The 24,441-nt window shown below is 35.0% G+C and overlaps 1 protein-coding gene across 2 annotated transcripts in view; it reads right to left on the bottom strand.

The window, feature by feature from the left end:
* Nucleotides 1–24,441, bottom strand: part of NF1 (neurofibromin 1) — a 307,052-nt gene that overhangs the window by 168,571 nt on the left and 114,040 nt on the right. For both annotated transcript variants that reach the window (XM_006874227.1, XM_006874228.1), the window contains exons 9-14: nucleotides 20,250–20,423; nucleotides 19,681–19,803; nucleotides 19,366–19,440; nucleotides 13,711–13,842; nucleotides 8,051–8,185; nucleotides 2,312–2,425 (exon numbers count right to left, since the gene is read on the bottom strand). In XM_006874227.1, coding sequence (XP_006874289.1) covers nucleotides 2,312–2,425; nucleotides 8,051–8,185; nucleotides 13,711–13,842; nucleotides 19,366–19,440; nucleotides 19,681–19,803; nucleotides 20,250–20,423 — 753 coding nt within the window. The remainder of the gene's footprint in view (nucleotides 1–2,311; nucleotides 2,426–8,050; nucleotides 8,186–13,710; nucleotides 13,843–19,365; nucleotides 19,441–19,680; nucleotides 19,804–20,249; nucleotides 20,424–24,441) is intronic.

Here is a 24,441-nt window from a genome sequence, read left to right as displayed (position 1 = left end):
TCTCTTGTGGTACAATAGTGAATAATTCCTATCAGGACTGACTGAGGGCTGGAAATGTAAAGATAGATGTTTTGTAGCAAAAGGAGGGGAGTGATAAGACTTTGCAGTCCAGGAGCGGAGGTTTCTGGGACCATCAAGGGAGAAGAGCACAGTACGGGACCCTACCCAGAGAAACAGTGATGACAGAGATGGAGCAGCTGGGTGCTCTAGACCCAGAGAGGGAAAGGGGCTGTGTGCTCATGACCGGGAGGCAGGCTTGCAGGGTATACCTTTTGGTTGGTTGATGATGCATGGAGGGGATTGTAACCAGGGCAATGAAACGATATACAACAGAATGAATGTAAAGCTAATGTTCTCCCATGTAAACTATCACATAATTCACAATAAAACATTAAAAAAAATTTTTTTCAAGATAGATGAATTCAGAACAGCACATACACATGCAAAAATTGCTTTAGAAACAAAATTATTTCAATAAAGATACAAGAACTCTATGATAAAGTTATGTAAATCCTTAGTAAAGAGAGCACACTAAAATTAATATTGTTGTTGTTGTTAAGTGCCGTAGAATCAACTCTGACCAACAGTGACCCTGTACAGGGGCTCCAAGGAGCAGCTGGTGAGCTTGAACCACTGACCTTGCAGTGTACCAACTTTGCAGTTCAGTGCATTAACCCACGGCGCGCCACACCAGGACTCCAAAATTAATATGCATAGCAATATTTTACTTCTAAGGAAAAATATAAAATGGAACTTATCTTTCTTGTCACAAATTCTGTTGGAACGATAATGATAGATTTTTATTTTTCAAAAATCAGGAAGAAGGGAGCAAATTAAAACTTACATAACAGATTATCCATTCTAAAATTTCAATTTATCTAAGACTTAAAACTGGAATTCAATTCACAGGAGATTAACAGTAATTAATTCATTTTAAATATGTCATTAACTGCCATTGAGTTGGTTATGAATCACAGTGACCCTGTACAGTGTTTCCAAGAAGCACCTGTTGAGTTTGAACCACCCCCGCCTTGTGGTTCAAATCGACCTTTCAGTCCAGTGAGTTATCACACAGCGCCACTTGGACCACAATTATATTATCATATTTGAAACACTTTTAATTAATTTTTTTTAGATACTCAGTGAAAACTGCAATGCACTGTGAGACTCTTTCTGCTCCCACAAGAATTTACAGTCTTGTAAATCCTATATAGGGTTACGGTGCGTCTGAACTGACTTGACAGCACTTAAAAATAACAAATATATATATATATATATATATATATATATATTCATGTTTTATGGGGAATTATATGATATTTTACATGAGAGAACTTTAGTTTTACATTCATTCCATTGTATATCGGCTCATTGCCATGGTTCCAATCCCCTCCATGCATCATCAACCAACCAAAGGGTATACCCTATAAACTTGCCCCCTACATTCCCACCCCCTACCTCCCCCACATTCTTCAGGACCCAGTCCCTCTCCCTCTCTGGATCCAAAGTCCCCATCCGCTTCATCACTCCACGTCATCATCTCTGCCTCCATCTCGGGTCTCCCTGCTTCTCTGGGTAGGGTCCCGCTCTTGGCTCTTCTCCGTTGATGGTCAACAACAAATATTTTTCCAGATTCCTATATAATCTACATGTGCTTGAATGGCAAGTTTAGTAATTCACCAAGTTGAAATACTGTTACTGAATAAATAGCCCATTTTCTTGTTAGTGAACAGTTAAAAGTGTCCCCATTATTCTTCTAAGTAAGAGCAGTTAAGTAAGTATCTTTGTGTAGACAATCACAGTTATGACATTATTTGGGGAAAAAGATAAATTCTTGTAAAATACTGTCAAACAGCTATATAGACAGAGGTAGACAAGTGGTTGCCTGGGTCTAGTGAAATGAGAGTAGGGAGCAGCATGGTTTCTTTTGGGGGTGACAAAAATGTTCTGAACTAAACAGTGGTGATGGTTGTATAACTTTGTGAATATAATTAAAACCTACTGAATTGTGTCTTAAAATAATGAACTTTATGACATGTGGATTTCTCAGTAAAAAATGAATATACATGAAAAGTTTTTTTAAAGTCCACTACAATTAGAAAATTTTGTTTGCTCAGTGTTGTTACTGCATACCACAGAAAGCAAGTAAACCCCATCTTCCAAGGTGGAATTCATTAACGTGTATAAAGACAATGTGCCATTTCCAGAAAGGGCATCTGCCTATGACTCAAACCACACACCAAAAGAAACATCATGGACATCCATAACTATGACCTTTCTTTCAAGAGTCGAGAATTTGTTTTCCCTTTACCTCCATTGCTTCCTGAGCAATCTCTGGCATATGTGACTGCGGGACCAGTTGGACAAGTCCTGTAATCAATTCTGCTGTACTGCCTTGGGTTTCAGGCCCCTGTTTTCTTGGATTCTGCAAGGGAAAAGGAAATTTACATTTAAAAAATTTGCTAGGAGCTGAAGGGAAATGAGGGTGAATCAGGAATAATTCTAACAGGTACTAGACATTTTTTAGGAGCTGACAAAATTGTTCCAGAATTAGACAGTAATGATGGTTGCACATCCTCAGGAGTGTACAAAAACCTACCAACCTCTTTACTCTAAAATGGTGAATTTATGGTATGTGAATTTTATCTCAATAGAAGTAACTGTAGAATTAAAACAAAATGGCTTCTGTTAAAAGATTTCCTAAATTCACATTCTCTACTTGTTCATCAATGTAAACAGTATACAGGGAAAAGTCTTTTTTGAAAACAATCCAAAAATGAGGCATGAGATTTCAATTAAGAATTTTTATCAATAGTATGAAGAGAATTATTTTTTTTTTTTTTCAAAAACACTAACCTAGCTTAAAAACCTCTGATTTTGAACTCACTGGTGTTGATATGAGTGATTGTGATCAAAGGTACTTGTTTTGATTGCCCTATACAGCACCAAATGAGTTCTGGTAGCGTAGTGGTTACAAATCGGGCTGCGAACCACAAGGTCAGCAGTTTGAAACTACCAGCAGTTCCACAGGAGAAAGATGAGGCTTTCTGTTCCTGTAAAGATTTACAGCCTTGGAAACCCTGTACAGGGTCGCTATGAGTCAGAACTGACTCCACGGCACATAACAATAACAACACACAGCATCATTCATCCAAATCTACACTGTTAATTTAAAAGGGAAGTTAGACCCACACCTCCAGATATCCATACTGCAATCCTTTCGTTTTGGAAAGCAAATTAACAGCGTACAATAAACGTGAATGCTGAACTACTTAAAGTGGGAGAAATATGAGGTTCTTTGCTCCCATAAAGATTTACAACCTTGGAAATGCCATACAGGGTCGCTAGTAATCAGAAGAGACTTGACTACACATAATAACCACCACCACCCACTTAAAGACTAACTTCTATAACTTGGAAGCATCTATTTATACTTCAAGACTATATGGCTCATTTAAGTGAGACCAATGCAATTTGTGCTGATATTTTATTTTGCTAACTACTGATACTTCCCCATTATAATGATAAGGTAAGCCCTTATCACAGTATTATTTGTAATCCAAATAGTTAGCCCATTTTCTGGTATGTTCAGTTATTGGTTCTAGGAAAGAAAACACACAGAAAAAAATGCACTATGATTAATGCAAGTAAGCAAAACGCACACAGGAATAATTGCTAACCCTAACTAGTATACGTGTTTTGTTTTATTTTAAATGTGTGGGCTTTTCATGTGCTTTGTTTTTCTGGTTACCAGCAGAAGTAATAGATACTAAGAGTTAGATTTTGCATGACCTTGTAGGCCTATTTTGAGTTTTCTAGTAATTCTCCCAGGAGAAATTTCAAATAAAAGGTTTTAAATAGGGGAAATAATCAGATTTGCTTCTGAAAAAGATCACCATTACTTCAGTGTAGAGAAATAACTATTGGATGGCACAAGGTAAGCAAAACTGAAAAATGGAGAGCAACATGGATTAGTACACAGATGGTGGTGGTGGTGTTCTTAAGTGCCATCGAGTAGTTTCCAAACCTTAGCGACCCTGCATATGGTTTCCAAAAAGCAACTGGTGGGTTTGAACCTCCAACCTTACAGTTAACAGTAGAGTGTTTATCATACAATACCACTCCAGGACACAGATGGGAGAAATAAAAAAGTTTTAAATCTTACTACTTTAAAAACACATTGAGAATACTTAGTAATTATTCCTACGTTCCTCCCATTTACCAAGATGAAAAATGTTTATATGTGAAATATGAAATAACCAAATATTTACAACAAATCTTTCACTAATTTAACTTACCATACGTGGTACTGTAGAATAAGTAGTGGACTGCTAACCAAAGGACTGCAGCAGAAACCCACCAGCCGCTCCTTGGAAACTCTATACAGGGTAGCTATGAGTCAGAACTACCATGGAAGTAACTTAACAACAAAAGTAGCAACAGCATGACTACTTTGAAGTGCTCTGGGTGGCACAAACTATGCAAGATTACTAAGGTAAAGATTGGTGGTTTGAATCCAAGCACAGGGCCACGACAATCTGCTTCCATAAAGACTACATGCAAGAGAACCACATGGAGTAGTGTCGTTCTGGAACAAATGGGGCTCCAATGAGTTGGAATCAACTTCGGGGGAAACAGGGTTTGATTTGTTTTGTATTGCTGACCTTGAGATTACCAGTCTAGTGCTTATCCTATAGCACCACACTAGGGCTCTATTTGACCACTAGATGGCAGCAAAGAAGATAACTTTCATTTTAAAAGACTGCTAAATTTCAAACTTCGAAAATATAGTACATTTTACTTAAACTCTTACTCTTTGAACAAGGTATGTAACACAAAAGTCCAGAAAAGCGGTGCGTTCTCTGAACCTGAATTATAGTCAGAAAACAGAGTAATGCTAATACATGAAGCATCAACACAAATAATCTGCACAAAACAACAAAATGTGGAGAAAGGCTATTTCACTATGTTTATAATAGTTTCATTAGGAGTCTTGGTGTAGTGCTATGGGTTAATGCGCTGGACTGCAAAATCGGTTTGAACCACAAGGTTGGCAGTTCAAGCTCACCAGTTGTTCCTCAGAAACCCTATACAGGGTAGCTAAAAGTCAGAATTGACTTGACGGCACTTAACAACAATACAGTTTCACTGACAGATTTTATAAAATTTTTCCATGCTGAAGTCGTAGCTATGTAGTATACCAGATTCACTGTGGGTTCCAAATTTAGATGGGCTTTTCATGGAGTTCAAGATTATCATGGGTGTTTTGGGATCACTGATCCTTTTGGGAATCTTCTCTCTGTTCTGTTTCTCTCCTGTCTCCAGTAAAAACAAAATAAAACAAAAACCGCTTGTATATGTATTTTGATAATTTCAGGGGATTTTTCATACTCTCGAAATCATTACATCAAGTTATTAACCCTGTGGTGGTGGCGTGAAGTGACAATGAGTTTGCGCCGACTCATAGTGACCCTGTATAGAAATTTCCAAAGGTATACATATTTCTGGGAGCAGAAAACCTCATCTTTCTCCCAAGGAGATACTGGTGGTTTCGAACCACTGACCGTGTAGTTCACAGTCCAGCACTTACCATACAGAGTCACTGCGTTCCCCTTGCATTATAGTGATTTGAAAAGTATGTCACCAAAATTGAAAGCACCATAGCACTTAAGAGGTCTGTTGCTTCCACGGAGGGGGCTGTAGCCAATATAATGAAGCAAAGTATATTTGTTGAATGTAAAACTGATGATCTGCTCTGTAAACCTTCATTCAACTCACAATAAGAAAAAAAAAACATAAAAAACAAAAAAGAGGCCTCTTGCTAAACAAAGCAGTTAAGAAATCATACTGATGCTGCTCTCCATGGACTGGGCAAACTACACAAAGGTTACACCGGTTTTCCTATGAGTTTCACAATATATAATGACATATGTTGTTGCTGTTGTTAAGTGCCGTCAAGTCGGTCTCAACCCATAACAACCCTGTATAGGGTTTCCGAGGAGCAGCTGGTGAGCCTGAACCTCCGACCTTGCAGTTCAAACGACTCTGCAGTCTGACACATTAACCCACAGCTCCACACCAGGACTCCATAATGATATACGCTAGCAAATATTTTGGACACTAAAATTACTAATGTCAATGTTAACTATATTTTATTCATTATAATCATAGTTAACATGTATTTAGTGTTTATTACATACAGGCATTGTTCCTAAAAGGATAACAGGTATTGTATTTCAATCTTCTTAACAACTATGAGGTTTGTTGTAGTTGTTGTTAAGTGTCGTCAAGTTGATTCCGACCCATAGCGACCCTGTATAGGGTTTCCAAGGAGCTGCTAGTGAGCTTGAATCACTGACCTTGCAGTTTAAACAACTTTGCAGTCTGACACATTAGACAAAAGCGCCACATCAGGACTCCAACTATGAGGTAGGAGCTATGATTATCTCAATATTACAAATGAGAAAACAGCAACACAGAGAGAGCAAGGCACCTAGACAACATAGCTAGTAAAGAGTCTGTCTCCAGTGCCCACGCTTTTAATTATTTCAAATAACTACCCCTCTTTTACATCGGTTAGCTCATAACTGTTCTGTGTATCAGAATGAGGTTTTCAGTCTAATACCAGCTGAGGCAGAAAGAGTAGAGTTATGCTAATAAATGAATATTAACAACACCCATTTTCATCTCTTTCTAAAACAGTGCTTGCAGGGATAGGCAAAGATACTAGAAGGCTGATAACAGGAAAAAGAAAAGACAATAGGAAAACTAAAAATTGCTTAGCAATTGCAGCTAGAGATGTTTTAAAAGCCCAGACAGAAGTGGAAAGCACTGACTGACTTGTGGCTGCTTCACTATTTCTGCCCCATTGAATGTCACTCCTACTACCCATCCAGCATTAGACCTGGAAGATATATAACAAACTAATATGTGACAACCAAAATGTATGTCACAAGAGTTGCTGAAACTTGCTCTCCAGTGTGGAGATGCTAAAATAAATGAAAGAAATAAGGAGGTAAAAGCTGAACAGAAAATTTCAAAGGACGGCTCAAAAAGACAAATGTAAAGTATATATAGCCTTGTATGGACTGTATTTCAATATAAAAACAAAAGTCCTCACTACTGCATCAATAAATAGCATCATGATAAATGAAGACAAGACTGAAGTTGTCAAAAACTTCATTTTTCTTGGATCCACTATCAACACTCATGGAAAAAGCAATACAGAAATCAAACAACTTAGTGTATTTAGACAATTCTGCTGCACAAGACCACTTTACAGTGTTCAAGAGAAAAGACAGCAGTTTGAGTACTAAGGTATGCCTGACCCAAGCCAAGGTATTTCCATCAACCTCATAAGCATGTGAAAGTTGCATAATGAATAAGAAAGACTATAGAAGAACTGATGCATTTGAGTTATGGTGTTGGAAAAGAATGGACTGCCAGAGAACAAACAAATCTAAGTTGGAAGAAGTACAGCCAGAATGTTCCAGAAACCAGGATGGTGAGTCTTCTCATACTTCAGACATACTATCATCAGGAGGAATCAACCCCTAGAGAAGGATATTATGCTCGGTAAAGTAGAGGGTCAGCGAAAAGGAGGAAGACACCTCCCTACCCCCCACTGCCCCAATGAGATGGATTGGCACAGTGGCATCAGCAATGGGTTCAAGGGTAGCAAGGATTTTGAGGATGGAGCAGGACTGGGATGCATTTTGTTCGGTCATGCACAGGGCTGCTAATAAGTTGGAACTGACTTGTCAACACCTAGTAACAACAATAGCAATATATAAAGATAGAAGATATCACCAAAGTATACTAATTCAATCATAAGGAAAATTAAGAAGATTAAGAAATCTGACTATTTTATTGTATTAGCAAGCATTCTTTATAATTTAGTTTTCTTTAGGATAAACCTTAGATTTCATGAAAAATCAACAAGGGTTAGCAAGTGCTCTTGAGTTAACAATTATCTCCCCAACCTTGGCATTCCAGTCATACCAAATTAATTTAGTGTAATCATTTAAGGCACTTCATAAACTATACTTACACAAAGCAGGAGTTTTGGATCTGCATGAATTAATTTCACCATGGACAAGAGAAGGTACTTATAACTTCTTGTCTCCAGGTCTGTAGGTTTTTCTTTAAATTTAAGGCTTGTTACTTTTTCTTTAAAAGTAAGACTCTAAAAACAAAAGCAAAAGATGACATCACCTTGTAAGAATCAGATATAAGCTTCAGATAACAGCTACCCAACTTTAAATTATAAAAATATTTTGAAAAAGGAAACAATTATTTCATATTACATCAAATTATAGTATTAATGGAAATACTCAATATTAAGTATAAGACTAATATACGTAAGTTTAAATGAATTTTTTTACTACTTATTCTTATATAATCTGTCAAATAAAGTTTATGTGAAAATCTAGTAGCATACTAAACATTTCAATATAAGGTTGAGTCCTATGTAAAAAGTAATTTCCTAAAATGTGAAAACTGGGGAGAAAAATATTTGGTCTATGTTGTTTTTAAGTACTGTGGAGTCGGTTCTGACTCATCGTGACCCTACACAGGGTTTCCGAGGCTGTAAATCTTTACGGGAGCAGAACGCCTCATCTTTCTCCCATGAAACTGCTGGTAGTTTTGAACTGCTGACACTGAGGTTGGCAGAGCACTCACAAATACTCATTTAACAAACTTATCCCACACATGTATGCAAATATTTCATAGAATCTACTATCAACTCTAATATACATTATTTTATGTACCACAAGGAATGATTACAATTGTTAAGACACCATAAAAAGTAGCATGCACCCTTTGCAAGTAAAACATGTGCTTTTTAGAATTGATGAAATGTTACATAGCTGGTTATCTGTATTTAACAACTTTTTTCCTTCAGTGGCATTCCATCTCTCAAGTGAATAACATTCATAGAGCAAAGAAAGAACTCATTGAGAAAGATTAAATCATAGAAAATGTGTTTCAACTATGGAGATATTAGAGTAAGCTAATATAATTAATTGTGTATGCTATTCAACAACAACAAAAAATGCAACTATATTATAGATCTGTTATTGCTTTTTTGTCTCTATTCTTATGTTTTCTATTTGGGCATGTATACCTTTAGCCGACTCCACGGCACATAACAACAACAATAACCTTTAGCTAAGCATACATAAAACATGTGGGCAATAAAATATCTAGCATGTATGCACTCACAGTAACAACAGCCAGGAAGCAAGTCAGCCACTTAAATATAAAAAGTGGAAATGCATTACGATGACACGAAGCAGCAATTCTCAGTGTCTAAGTGTGAGAAACGCACTTGCTATTTATGCCCAAGCACACTGAAGGCTTTTAGTCCACAAGGGGGAAGGAAAACTAAGTGGCACAATTTTGCTCAAGAATGTCACTACAGAAGAGAAATTATAAATATCACAAATATTATTTGCTTTTATATTTAGTCACAAACTTTTTATTTTCATTAAAGTCAAGGTAAAACCTTAGATCAAGGTGAAACTTTTCACTGAATAAATTTATAACTAAGACATACCTGAGTATAACTATCAATCTGCTACTTAGTGATACAGTCTTGTACAGGAAAAATTAGCAGCTATAAAGACTGTTTTCTATTTAGTCATCATTTCTAAAAAGTAAATATTTAATTATGTCATCTTTTTATCACTAATTTTCTTCTAGCTTGACTGCTTAATATGAGTAAACTTTGAGAAATTAAAATAAATGTATTCAATTCAGATACTTTTTAATTTAATGACTATTAGCAAACTGTATATAATCAAGAAAAACTTGACAGACAAATGTATTTCTTAATTAGAAATGTAAGGAAAGATGATTGATTCATTTATGAGTTAGTCTTCGGTATTGCAGATGCTAATAGGAATGCAAGCTGGTACTAGTGCTTTGGTCAAAGAAGAGACAGCAAGTCATGCCCAGCCAAAAAAAATCAAGTATCAAAAATTTAGTCAGGGCCAAAATTTTGTGTGGTTATGAGTTGGCATGGTAAGCTCAAGGTCAGCAGTTCAAAACTACCAGTTGTTCTGTGGGAAAATGATGAGACTTGCTGTTCCCATAAAAATTTAGAAACCCTATACAGGATCACTATGAGTCAGTACCAAATCCAAGGCACACCACCACCATTTATGTATGACATGATGGAATTATTGGCATGTAGGAAAAATTGCTGAGCCAGGATCCCCACTGTAAGACACAAAATGTACAGAAATTATACATTTGTAAAATTCATACATCAACTGTAGGTGTTGTTGTTATAGATGTGTGCCTTCAAGTCAATTCTGACTCATAGCAACCCTCTATAGTGTTTCCTAGAACAGCTGGTAGGTTTAAAATGCCAATTTAAGGTTTGCTAGCATAGCAATCCAAGACCTCCCATCATTTACTAACATACTGAAATTTTAGTAGTAGTAGTTATTGTTAAGTGCTGTCAAGTTGGTTCCAACTCACAGTAACCCTATATAAGGTTCTCAAGGAGCATCTAGTGAGTTTGAACCACTGACCTTGTGGTTCAAACTGACCTTGCAGTGCTTAGTCCTAATGCTTTATCCCATAGCACCACACCAGGACTTTTAGATGTTGTTGTTAAGTGCCATCGAGTCAGTTCCGACCCATAGCAACCCTGTATAGGGTTTCCAAGGTGCTTGAAGCACTGACCTTGCATTTCAAATGGCTTTGCAGTCTGGCGTTAACCCACAGAACCACACCAGGACTCCATGTTGTTTATAAGTGGGGCAATTTTTGTCCCCATGGGAAGAAGAACTTTTTGGTTGTCATGACTGACATCTAGTGGGGGAAGTCAGAGGTAATGCTAAACATCCTACAATGCAGAAGACAGGCCCTTACAACAAAGAATTACTCAGTGCAAGTTGTCAATAACATCGAGATTGAGAAACGGTGCTGTAGTATCTCTAAGCTATTTATCATGTGTATTTGTGTTTCCAGACTTTCTAGCCATACTTAAGTGAGTTCTTTGTTAGAAGTTTTCAAGCAAAGCTATGTGAGTATAGTGATTGTTGACTCCATCATGTTTCCCTGACATTAGCACAGTGCCTCGCGCACAGTGGGCTCTCAGTACATCCATATCTGTTGTCTGACTAGTGTCACTCACCAGGTTTATGAGGGGAGAGATTTACCCTAAGGCTTATCTGAATTCTGAAATTTTCTTGTTATAAGTATTATTTAATATTAAATTTGCGAATTTATTTTCCCTGGTGAAAGTACCAACCAGAAATAGTCATTATGCACAAATACACATACAAAGAAAATTTCATACATACATACAAATGCACAAATATAAACAGCTTTCAAAGATTTTTGAAAATGAAATGTATACTGGTACTTTCAGTGAATAATTTAGACATAAAACACAAATTTCTATTACAGATGTCCTTGATCCAAAAGAGGAAAATGTCTTTGTTTTTTATGAAATAATGATCAGAAAACTGCAAGATCGGTAGTTCAAACCTACCAACTGCTCCTTGGAAGCGCTATACAGGTTGCTATGAGTTGGAACAGACTTGACAACACTTAACAACAACAACAAATACAGTATGTATCTCCTAGAATCTGCTGATAACTAAGGCTAAGAAACAAAATAACCTTTAAATGTTAAAATCATTTTAAACCTATATGAGATGTTAAACTCTTAACATTTTAAGATTCTGTCTTTATTCAAAAGAACTGATTTGTTCCATATACTTTCTATCCACGTATATAGAAAATTAAATTATGAATGGCTGGAAAACTTGACTTTAAAGATAATTAGGCAGAATTTATCTTTAGCCACCAATATTTTAATTTATCCATAAATTTCCATTATTGCAGACCATTAATTTTCTACAAGAAGAGGTGTTGCTGCTGTTGTTTTGGTACATAATCGAGTCAATTCTGAGTCACAGTGAAACCTGTAGGGCAAAGTAGAGCTGCTTCATATGCTGTCCTATTTATAGAAGCAGATCACTACTTCTTATCCCTGGAGCCACTAGTGGGTTCAAACTGCTGACATTTCTATTACCAACCAACTGATTTAACCATTGTGCCACCAAGGCTCACAAAAGAGGTTGTAAACTTAAAATAATAGAAAGTAAGGTAGAGTTCTAACGTCTTAAGAAGATATCAGAATAAGTAGGTCAACAAATAATCTTTATATGATTTCCTTCAAGACATTTTCTAGAACTTAAAAAACTATGACTAACAACTGTATGCCCTCGAGTTGGTTCCAACTCACAGTAACTCTATAGGGTTTCCAAGAGCAGCTGGTGGGCTTGAACTGTTGACCTTGCAGTTACCAGACCAGAAGTAGGTATTAATTCAGATAAGAAACTCATACTTCAATTGAAAAATTTTCCAACTTTAAAAAAAATTAAGTACTTGGCATTACATAAAGTTAATCAAAAACAATCTTTCATTTTAAAGATTACTTAATAAAACATTATTGCATGTGCTTTTGTCTGTAATTTTTTTTTAACTAAATAATCCCAAAATACAAGGGAGCTCAAAAAAGTTTGTGGGAAATGGAATTAAAAAATACTAGAATTTTTCCACAAACATTTTGAAGTCCCATAGTATGTGAATTAGCAAAATTCTTGAACATCTGAAATAAATAATCCTCAGAAACAAATACTGACAACTGGATAAGAGTGAACCACAACTAAGCAAACCAAATTTCTTTCTAAGGGAACTTGTAAAAAGAGAAGCATGACAGAAAAGAAGCTGTTTAAATTATCCTATGAAGTGTAAAACAGATAATTTACTAGATAAAACCAATAGGTAAAGACAGGTTATATTTTCATTTGAAATGACATGATGTGACTATAATGGCAACTATACACAGAAAAGTCAAAGAAACAAAGGACTTTTCTGAGGTAGTTACAATGAATCATACTTACAGCCACAGAAGCCCACTGCCATGCAAAACAGTGACTGGTTGGCATCTGATCATGTGAGCGACAGCAGCCAATAAGAATAGAAAATAAGAAGCAGAAGACAAAGTAGCACCAATCAATGTCAAGAGATGTCATGTATAATAATCCTGCTATGCATAAATACCAAGAAATGACTCATACAGTCCTATAAGCTGTCTGCTAAATTGGCTCCATGTGAGATTTTAAATTCTGAGTAATAATCTGTTTGAATATTTAATTTGAAAACAGTCTGCTAATTAAGGTTACACACAGTCAGACTTCAATGTCAAAGTGCCTATCATTTTTAAATGATCAATGCATATCTGTTGAAAAATAAAGTATTTTTCTTTGATTTTAAAAAAACCAATTAAAATTTTACTTCTTATATATAATTTCCTATGTGTAATATTCAGCATCTAATGAGTAAAATATGTGTTCATAGGAATATTCACTCTAACCCAGGAGTCAGCTTCCCTTATTCACCACTAAAAAGTAATAAAAATATCTAAGTTCAAAAAGAAAAATTACAGAAAAAAGAAACTATTTTTTTAAGTGACTAAAATCTTAACAGATCTGAGTGAGAAAATTTCTCTAAAAATTAGTAAGCTCAGCTCACTAAAAAACAAATACCATTAAGTAGTACTGCAGTAATAGTTCAATATACAACATAACCCAAGATTTCTAGAAATAAAAGCAGGAAATGGAGAAAGACACTAAAAATGTAGTTAAGTGGAAAGTAAGATTCAAAACTCATAGTTAATCTTACCGGTGCCATTCGTATAGCTGGGTGTGCTCCACAACCCTGAACAGCTTTATGAAGTGTTTCACCAAACATATTTCGAAGTTCAACTGAGTGACAATATACAGCATCAATCTTAGGCCACCAATCCAATGCAGACTGAAGAAAAAAATCCCGGAAAGATCATAAGGAAGGAAAAATACAAAATTGCATGAGTTATATGCTCTGGTTATCACTGTGATTTAAAGTTTTATCCTTTGGTCAGAAACTTTCTAAGACCATGCAAACACATAATTTCCAAAGTCTTCAAATATTATCTTGACAAAAATACATTCATTTTAAAGTATAATAATGAATATGAGACAAACAGCCCACTTCATGAACATGAGACTGTCTTTTCTCACTGATAAGCTAGTGAATCTGAAAACAAAGAATCTTTGGAGAACAATTTGGAGCTAATGATTTAGCCAATCTTTTCCTCTTTAAGTGTTTTTTTTTACATATCAGAAATATGTGAACATATACCATATATTTTTTCCAAGTAAGATGGCGATCATCAAAGCTTTAAAAGAGATTAGTGGTTCAACACAATGTTCAAAAATGTGTGGCAAACTAATACTTTCATATGCTTACAAACAATGATAATTACAACATGAAATTAGTAAATGAAATAAAACTATTAGTAAACCTTTAACTTTACACTGATACGCAATGATGGCACAATACATGGAAGACTAACAATCACCATAAACAAAGACAAACTGATCCAAGCTAAATATTTTTGAAAGGTAATTATTTCAAAACTAAGATTTTTCTATTTCAGTTTAATCTGTTCCGTTTTGATGTCTAATTTTAAATGCCTATTTTATTTTAAAGTGTAACTTTTAATTTAAAACGAATTAATGTATTACCAAAAAAATGACATTAGAATCACTAAATCTTATAATATTTATTGATCGTTATTGTTGCCAAGTGTCATTGTGTCAGTTCTGACTCATAACAATTCTGTATAGGGTTTCCAAGGAGCCGCTGGTGAGTTTGAACCATCAACCTTATAGTTCAAACAGACCCTGCAGTCTAGTGCTTATCCAACTGAGCCACATCATGACTCATGTTTATTGATTAGTCAATGCAAAAAAGGTTGGATGAATTTTCATTAACTATGGAAAATATGCTCGGAAGTAGATAACTTAAAATACAGGCTTTCCATTTATAGTCCTGCTATAAGACACAAATAAAAGAATAACAATCAAATAGTAGACAAAACTTAATATAGGAGATTGAATAACTTCATACCCTATTCCAAGGTTCCTTCTCATTCAATATTACCATGCAACCACTGCCACTGAGTTAATTCTGACTCATAATGCCCCAGACTATAAATCTTAACTCTCAATATTTAATTCATTCACACCTAATTTTCAGAATCGTTTGAGTAGCATTAAGTTATATTGCCATACTCCAAAACTTTGGTTTTAGAAACTCTATATGTTGTTTTGTTTCTTTTGTTAAGTGCTGTCAAGTCAGTTCTGACTCAGTGACCCTGTATGGAGTTTCTATGAAGCAGCTGGTGGGTTTGAACTGATCTTGCAGTTAGCAGGCCAATGCTTATCCTACAGCACCACACCAGGACCGGGACAATAAAATATAAACCAATTTATGGTGCACAATTTTAATACGGAACTCCACTCAAGAAGGGAACCCTACAGGAAAGAAAAACATTTGGGGGATAATAAAAAGACAGTTTTTTCCTCAATTTTTACCTTACTTAACTAGTTCCTAACAAATAATAGTTTTACTTTGATTATATAAGTGATTCCTCAATCCTTAGACAATTTTCTTCTCTGACTTTCAAATACAATTTGATTTTCATATATCTACTATTTCTATACAGCTTGTATCAATCAGCTTAAAGTAACACAGAGATGAATAATTATAAAGTGCATTGTGGAAAGGGTCCACCTCACCCTGCCAACAAGATAAAATTTTGCCAGACGCTAATTAGCTGAAGATATATGCATCCCATATAACATCCTATCCAAATTACTGAGTCATTTCCATGGCTGCTGAAACTGTATTGTGGTACCAGGTACACCCTACAAAATAATTTTAGATTTAAGATTTTATATCATGTAATTGGTTAAAATTTTAGTATATTACTGTTCTTTTTGCACAGTTTACAAACATGACATTTTGAAAACTAGTACATGTTTTCTTTTGTCTTTGAAAATAATAAACTTATTGCCCAGCAAGCGGGTATAAGTAAACAATATGAGCAACTCTGGGGGAATTCAAGAGAATAATCAAATATATTTTTAAATGTCTCAGAAATAATTCCTTTCACTATAAACCTCTCAATAGAGATCATCTGATTTTTAATATTTGAGCTAACCATAATTAACAGTAATAAACTGCTATGAAGGAAAAACAGACCATGAAGTATTATACCACCCACAGCATATACCAGTGATCGCTAGGATAGTTGGCTCATACATATGGGTATGATTTTTTAACTTTCCAATTACAACACAATATATGTAATTTAATCTAAACTCCATCAAAATTAATTATATATCAGCTATGGTAACTGAAATTTATCTCATATATGCAATTAATAAAAAAAGTGACCATATTATAAATACCATTTTAGAAACTGCTAAAAACTTGCATTATGATAAAATTAAAATAGTTAAGATGTTTAGATTTCCTAAGTGGAAATAGAATATTGCAGATCTAAACATTTGTTGTTGTGGTTGTTTAGTGCCTCTGAATTGGTTCTGACCCATAGCAACCATTTATAGGGTTCCAAACAGCAGCTAGTAAGCTTGAACCACTCAGACTGAAGTTCAAACTGACCTTGCAATCCAACGCATTAGCCCACAGTGCCACACCTGAACTCCAGCCTGCATATACAGGTCCAAACATAGTTCTTATAAATTAAGTATGTGTATGTTTCACAAAAGCAACACTAAACTCCAAACACTACTACTACAACATAAACCCTCAAAACACATTATAACATTTTCATCATATTTGAGAACATAATTTGAAACATCTGTGAAATGGCTAATTAACAATGAAAAAAGAGGGTTTATGAGATGTATTGAACCAAGAATCATTTAGACGGAAATCGTGTACTATGAATGAATTTAGGATTAGGAGTCCAAATATCGATGAAAATTTTCATATGCCACAATTAACTGTCTTCAATTAGACTCTTATAACTGAATTCTGCAAATTTGCCTATTTACCTTATATATGATTTTTTAGTCAGAAAAGTACTTCAGATTCAGTATCTATTAACCTTAAACCAAAGGATTGGGGAAACTAACAAGAAATAATCTTTAGCAATAAAGTATCATTAAATAAGGTATGACTTTTTAAAAGATACTTTATAGATTTAATAAATTTGAGTACCTTTACAAGTATTTTGTTGAAAGATCACTGAAGGCTAATACTTCTTATATTAGTTAATTTTTTTTTCTTTATAAAAATCATTTTCATATTGACTTGAGTTCTGATATGGACGAACTCCACCTTCACACATGCAATACTCATTCTACTCTAGAAGGATGCACAATCACTTTCACCAGGTACATCGAGGCATGCATGAAGTAACACTCCAAGCATGCTTGAAATCCAAAAAGGAGCAGCGCAGCCACTTACAGCAGTGCCAAGTCCATGCTTGAAAGTGTTCTATATATTCAATTGTGGACAAAAATATTTCAGAATTTACTAGTAGCTAGTTACAAAGCATCAAAAATTATATGCTTGGGTTTATAAAATACAAATTTGAAGCATTTATATAAAACTAGTCACTCTAATAAATGGAATATTTTAAGGCATATATAGTGAGAAAAAAAATAACATTATTTCTGAACTACACATAAATATGGGGCGGGAAAACAAATCTTGTTTTATTTTATTTTTAACGGACTTGAAAATAAATCTCAAGGGGATAATATTCTGGATCATTACTAACCAACCAGTTGACACTAAATCAATTTTACTCAAGGTGACCCCAAGTGTTTCGAAGTACAACTATACTCCAGGGAATTTTCAATTGTTGATTCTTTTCTAAGTAGATAACCAGTTCTTTCTTCATCGGTGTCTCGGGGTGTAATAAAACTTCTAACATTTTTGATTTGGAACTAAGTGTACTTACTGATCATTTGCACCACCCTGGGATAAAGCCGGCTCACACACTTGCAAAAATACAGCAATTAATTTTTTTTTAAAAATTCAATACAAATATATCTCATATATAATAAAATTTATTAAGCTTTCTCTTTTGAAAAAAAATTTAATATTAATTCTATCTACAATTTAACCCAATGATACTCAACTGAGGGAGGTTTTATTCTCTCCTGGGAATGTTTAGAAGTGAATTTTTGATTATTCATAACTAGGGAATGCAGCATAACTTGAATTTCAAATGTAAACCTGGAATGCTAAATACCAACCAATGTACAAGGGAGTCCTGACCAATAAATAACTGACCTGCCCAAAATACTATTAGTACCCCACTGAGCAAAACTAAATGTATCACTAAATAGCTTTATCTATGTTTTCCCCCTGCAGGAATGGTTTAAAGAATATGTGGGCAGCACTTGGTTTTAGTCAATATATCCAAGGCAAATGATGGCTGTTGCTGTTAAGTGCCATTGAGTCTGTTCTGATCCACAGCAACCCTTATAGGGTTTCCAAGGAGTAGCTGGTGAGCTTGAACTGCCAACCTTGTGATTCAAATGACTCTACAGTCTAATGCATTACCCCAAAGCACCAATTATTTTTAACTAACCAGCCACATCCTTAGCATGGAATTTGATTATAAATAGGATAAATAAACCTAAATTATCAATAATTAAAGTTCTTTTTCAAGGCACAAAAGCCAGCCATATTATATAAAACTGTTAAGTATCAATGTTATTGTTAAATGCCATATGAATTTAAAAAACTAGAAGATAATGCTTGAAAACCTTCAAAATACAACTGCTTGTAATTTTAAAACAATTTCTAAAATCTACTGTCCAAATCTGATACGGCTTTACTTTACTATTTTTCTGCCTAATGTATCTAAGCCAGAGTCAAAGGTTTCATGACTACCTTTGCAATGCACTCAATTATTTTGTTTGAGATGTTTTTGTATCACAGGACTACCTCTTTTTAAGTGTGTTAATACTTCATTTAAGGAAAATGGAAAAGTACAATCAAGTATGTTCTTAACATTTTGTAAATGTACCATACTTTGCTACAACAAAAATATCACTACTTTATAACTTAAATGATAAAGTGAAAAGTCAAATTACATCAAACACTGGAAAAAGGTTAAGAGTATTAAAATAATATGTAAAGAACTTCAGGATGAAAATATTTTCAGTGGCATTATTCTCAAGAGCTTTTGATCGAATAATAAGTGCTTTAGGTTTAATCTCTACAAAGGTTCCTATTAACCCTACCTTCATACAATAAGGTCAAAATTGAATACTACAAAGATAATTTTATATCAGTTTACCAGATATAATCACCTCTGAGAAATCTTCCTATACCATACATCTATATTCACAACCTTTTGTAAACCAAGAGAATCTTTCTTTAAAAACTGAGAGAGGGAGGGAGGAAATAAATGAAGAAAAAACAATAATTAAAAAAAAATAATTTAGCAATACCTTTTAGACTTACATTGGTGATAATTCGATGGAGGGAATTTACCAGCACATAGTGAAATGTAGAAGGGGAATTCTGAGCCAGACAGATCTATAGAAGGGAAAAAATTAGACTATTTCTATAAGAAAAACATCCAGCAACATAAATGAGAACAAAGAATAGCAAAATAAAACATGCTTATAAATAAGAGTAATTTTTTTTCACTCTTTAAAATTAACATTTTGGAGAAATATTGATAAAAGTATATATTCATCTTTCCAGTCTTTTCACCTTTGTAAAGGGTAACAGCCATCAGTAAACATACCTTGGTAAAAAAAACTGTGCTCTCACCTTAAAGTGTTGGTTGTTGTGAGGACTTATTCGAAAGCAAGAAACAAGACAGTCAATCATTAGATCCACATCTGCTGGCTGGCTGCCTCTTGAGAATGGTTTACTTGGATTAAAAAGTAAATTCTGTAAAGATCCCAACAGAATGAAAGCCTTTAAACAGTCATGCAGCATTTTTTTTTTTTTTTTTAACTAGCATTTACACATGATGGTGCAAACATCATTCACAGATTCACAGAAAGCAGTAACATTCAGTTGTCGGAAGAACCAAACTAATATTGTTAAATCATCAGTCTGACACAATTCTTACTACACCACACATGATTCCTTTCAGACCATAATTTCCATTATTATTTTAAATACAGGTCTGTTTATTTATGTTAACTTAAGAAAACTAGTTAGCATGTCTGTTTTTTCATATTTTAAATGCCAATGAACATAGTAACAACAAAAGTAGTCTTATGAACTTATTATCATCAAGTAAGACTTTAGTGTTAGCAATGATCTTAGACATAATACTGATTCTAAAAGTTAATTTACTTAAAGTTTAGAGTAGCTAATAAACATCTTACCTTAAGATCAACCACCATGGACTGAACTAATAGGAAAATGACAGAGTTATCTTCCCAATTTATGTATGTACTTGCTTTACACAGTTTGACACAAGCGATTGCAGCACTTTCTGTTAACTGTCTGCTTCCTCCATGACCAGCAAGTGCTTTTCGTAGACTGTCCAGAAATAACTTCTAAAGAATTCAAGCATAGCAATAACATGGAATATAAAGTATTTTAGATTTCAGATTTATCTAATAAAGTAGCAAATTACCAGTTATTATAAATTACACGATAAAGAATTCATAATTGGTATGTGTATGGTTTTTCTATTTCGTAATTTAAATATTCCTCAAATCCAAAAACAAAGAATCTATTGTCTACTTTTTTGATGAATTATCAGGGAAACTTAAAAGCCATTTCTTACTAGCCAATGTAATTAATATCTCCATAATCAGTTGATCATAAACTCTTCTTGAAAACTTTCTTTCAATCTTCAGTATTATTTACTGTCCTGGTTCTTGTCTAACTCTTCTACCTTCATCTAATTCCCCAGACTATATCCACACCTCGCCCTTCTAAATAAGGATGTGCTCAAGGCTGCTCTTATTGATCTAAAATTATTTTTCTCAAAAAGTTTATCCATTCTTCAGTCAACAATTACTTTAAAAGAAAGATGAGAATGTAAAGGGGCAAGAAACTAGATAAATGGAAAGGGAACAGCCAGAACAGTAATAATGAAATTGCTCACATATTGTGAAGAATGGAAAGCAATGTCACTGAACAACTTGTATGGAGGTGGTGATAGTGTGCTGTGGAGTCGGTTCCGACTCATAGTGACCCTGTACAGAGTTTCTGAAGCTATAAATTTTTACTGGAGCAAAAAGCCTCACCATTCTCCCATGGAACGGCTGATAGTTTCGAACTACTTACCTTGAAGTTATTTTAGTAGCCCAACTCATAACCACTACACTACCAGACTTCCTTGAACAATTTGTGTAGCAAATGCTAAATGGGAACCTAAACTTCTGTGTAAACCTTCATTTAAACACAATTATCTAAAAAAAACTGTATCCATTCTTGTGATCTAACCCCACTCTGCATCTAACAAATTTTTATTTTCCTCTCCTTGGCTTCTGTCCTAAATGAAAATCTCTCATTCTCACAAGTATTCTCATATGTAACATGTCAAAAAGCTGACTGAACTCATATTTTCTCTGAACCAGCTCCCACAATGAACTTCCCTTTCTTCAGCCAAAACACCTCTAATTCAAAACTCTGCATCTTTTCTCATTGCCTAAAGGATAAAGTTTAAACTCAAATGACTCTCAGTATTTCCCAAATTAGTCACACCTATACCTTCATCTTAACTTCTTATCATTGCATGCATCAATCATCCATTCTCTAGCTAACAAATTTTTCTGAAGATTTTTCCTTCAGCATTCCCATTCCCATGCCCGTTAACTATCCTGGTTTTAACAACACAGTATTACCTAATTCTTCTTATTTCAACCTCAACTAAAGTTCTATACCTCTTTCATACAACTTTTCTCACCACCTAAATGTCATTTGAATTCTTACAGCACATATAATCTGCATTATTCACCCATTAAACATTTACACTTGGTATATAACTTTTAAGTTCAGAAAGAAAGAAGTGGAATTCTAGAAAGACAGTAGTCTAATTCATCCTTGACAGCTCTTATTCCTGGATCCTGGCTAAATTGTATTTCTCAGCCTTTCTTGCACTTAAATGTGGTCATGTGACATTGTTCTAGCCAATGGAATGTGAATGAAGTGAACTACATCATTTCCAAGGCTGGTTTCCTAAAGCCTCCTTACTTTCCTGCTTTCCAGTGTGATGATTTCCCATTTTGGCTGGAACAATAAACACAACCCCCACCCCCCATAAAAGCCATGTGCTAACGATGGTGAGGGTTTTGTCAGCCAGAATCCTAAAACACACTGCTTAGTTCACATGCCCAGTACTATTTCACAAACATAATAAAATTCTACTAATTTAGAGTCATTATTCTAGTTGCCTTAATTAATTAACAATCATAGGGATCAGAATGTATTCCAGCCCCTACCTTGACACATGATATGTAGTCTGGAATGGGACAAATTCTAGTCTCATCTTATTTGCTCCAAGTTATGGATGCTTATTGTTTCATTATTTGGTTTGCAATGAGGAAGAAAACGTATTTATTGGCTACCTGAGGGAATCTAGTGAGCAAAACCCAGCTGTTCTCCACAGGGTACCAATAAAGGGCCAGCTAAAGCCAATTCTTCTATTCTCCTTTATAAGGAGCTCTGCTAGCATAGGGCTTACGAATAGGGCTGCGAACCACAAGGTCAGCAGTTCAAAATTACCAGCTGTTCCATGGGAGAAAGATGAGGCTTTCTGCTCCCATAAAGATTTATAGCCTCAGAAACCCTGTACAGGTCGCAAATAACAACAACAAAGCCAACCCGAAGGGAGTAGTCCAGAAACAAGCTTCACAAGTTTAATAAAATTCTGTGCCCTAAAAATTATATACATGCTATTTTTATGACTATGGGAACACATTAAAAAATGAATACATGCCACTATTTTCTAACCACAGATTAAAAACAACAACAACAATTTAAAAACTATTAAACATTTCTCTAACTCAAATATAGGAACGTGATGGCTCTGTAGGATAAACACTGAACTTCAAACCACAAGGTCAGTCGTTCAAGCCCACCAACCTCTCCGTGGGAGAAAGATGAGATTTTCTGCTTCAAAAAAAATTTACAGCCTTGGAAATCTGGAAGTCAACCGGATAGCACTTAACAACAACAAATCAAATATGCTACCATTCTTATGTTATTGTTATTAAGTGCCGTCGAGTCGGTTCCGACCCATAGCGACCATTCTTATAGGTATGAAAAATTATAGATTAGAAATGAAGCAAATCTATGACAAAGAAGTAAAACTCATATTCTTAAACACCTTTAAAATTTAAAAAATAAACTAAACCATTACCTTAGAATCAAAAATATATGTGAGAGATAAAACTAATGGAGTCCTATTGTGGCACATAAGATCAGCTGTTCAAACCCACCATTTGCTCCTTGAAAACCCCATACAGGGTCACTGTGAGTCAGAACCAACTGACTATAAGGCACCCAGCAACAACAAAAACATTTTATAATTATTTTCGTTATTGTCTATGTGCAAGACTTTATTTTCAGTATTTGTTTTTTCTTCACTCATGTTTACTAGTGGTTATCCATTTTGTTGGCCATGAAAAAACCCGCCTCGACTGTTCTCTAGCATTTTTGTTTTATTGATTTTGTTGTTGTTATGTGCCATTGTTGTTGCTGTGTGTCTTCTAGTCCATTCTGATTCCAAGCTACTCTGTATAGGGTTTCCAAGGAGTAGTTGTTAAGTTTGAACCGCTGACCTTGGATAAAATGTTAGACTAGTTACTTTTAACAGTGATAATGCAGGCTATGTTAAATTCACATATTCCAAGAACAGGATCAGAGCAGCCACAAACGCCTGACAGAACCGAAGAGATACAGGTGTAGATATTTTTTGGGGGGATATCAGTCCATTGTTATTGGTCTCTCCCTGACTGCGCAACTCCATTCTGGTAACTAGACGGGATACCTGATCGAATGAATACCTCACCCCCAGCCCTGGAGGGGTCTATTACACTTGCACACAGATCTCCTCGAAATTTAAAGTGACAGTTTCGACATAAAACCAAACGGCCACCACTTGTCTGTCATGCGGTGGTGGCTTCAGTTGCTGAGGTACTGAGGGCTATGCCACCGGTATTTTAAATAACCAGCACGGTCACCCATGGTGGACAGGTTTCAGATGAGCTTCCAGACAAAGACAGACTAGGAAGAAAGTGACGAACTACTTCCAAATCGTTAGTCACGGAAAACCTTATGAATAGCAGAGAAACACTGTCAGATATAGTGCCAGAAAATGATGTATTCATTATATGGGAACAAATAATGTGCTCCCATAGTCATACTCAGGTTGGAAGGCACTCAAGAATCAAATGGGGAAGAGCTGCCTCCTCAAAGTAGAGTTGACCATGATGACTTGAATGGAGTTAAGCTCATGGAAGAAAAGCCCACATAACCTTCATTTGATGATGGGGCACAACTCAAAATAAAGAGAAACAACTGTAAACATCCACTGAAAATCGGAACATGGAATGTATGAAG

The sequence above is a fragment of the Chrysochloris asiatica genome, unplaced genomic scaffold (assembly GCF_000296735.1).
Source record: "Chrysochloris asiatica unplaced genomic scaffold, ChrAsi1.0 scaffold00266, whole genome shotgun sequence".
Classification (NCBI taxonomy): Eukaryota; Metazoa; Chordata; class Mammalia; order Afrosoricida; family Chrysochloridae; genus Chrysochloris; species Chrysochloris asiatica.
Note: the sequence above shows the minus strand (reverse complement) of the source record. Positions and strands in the feature narration are given on the sequence as shown.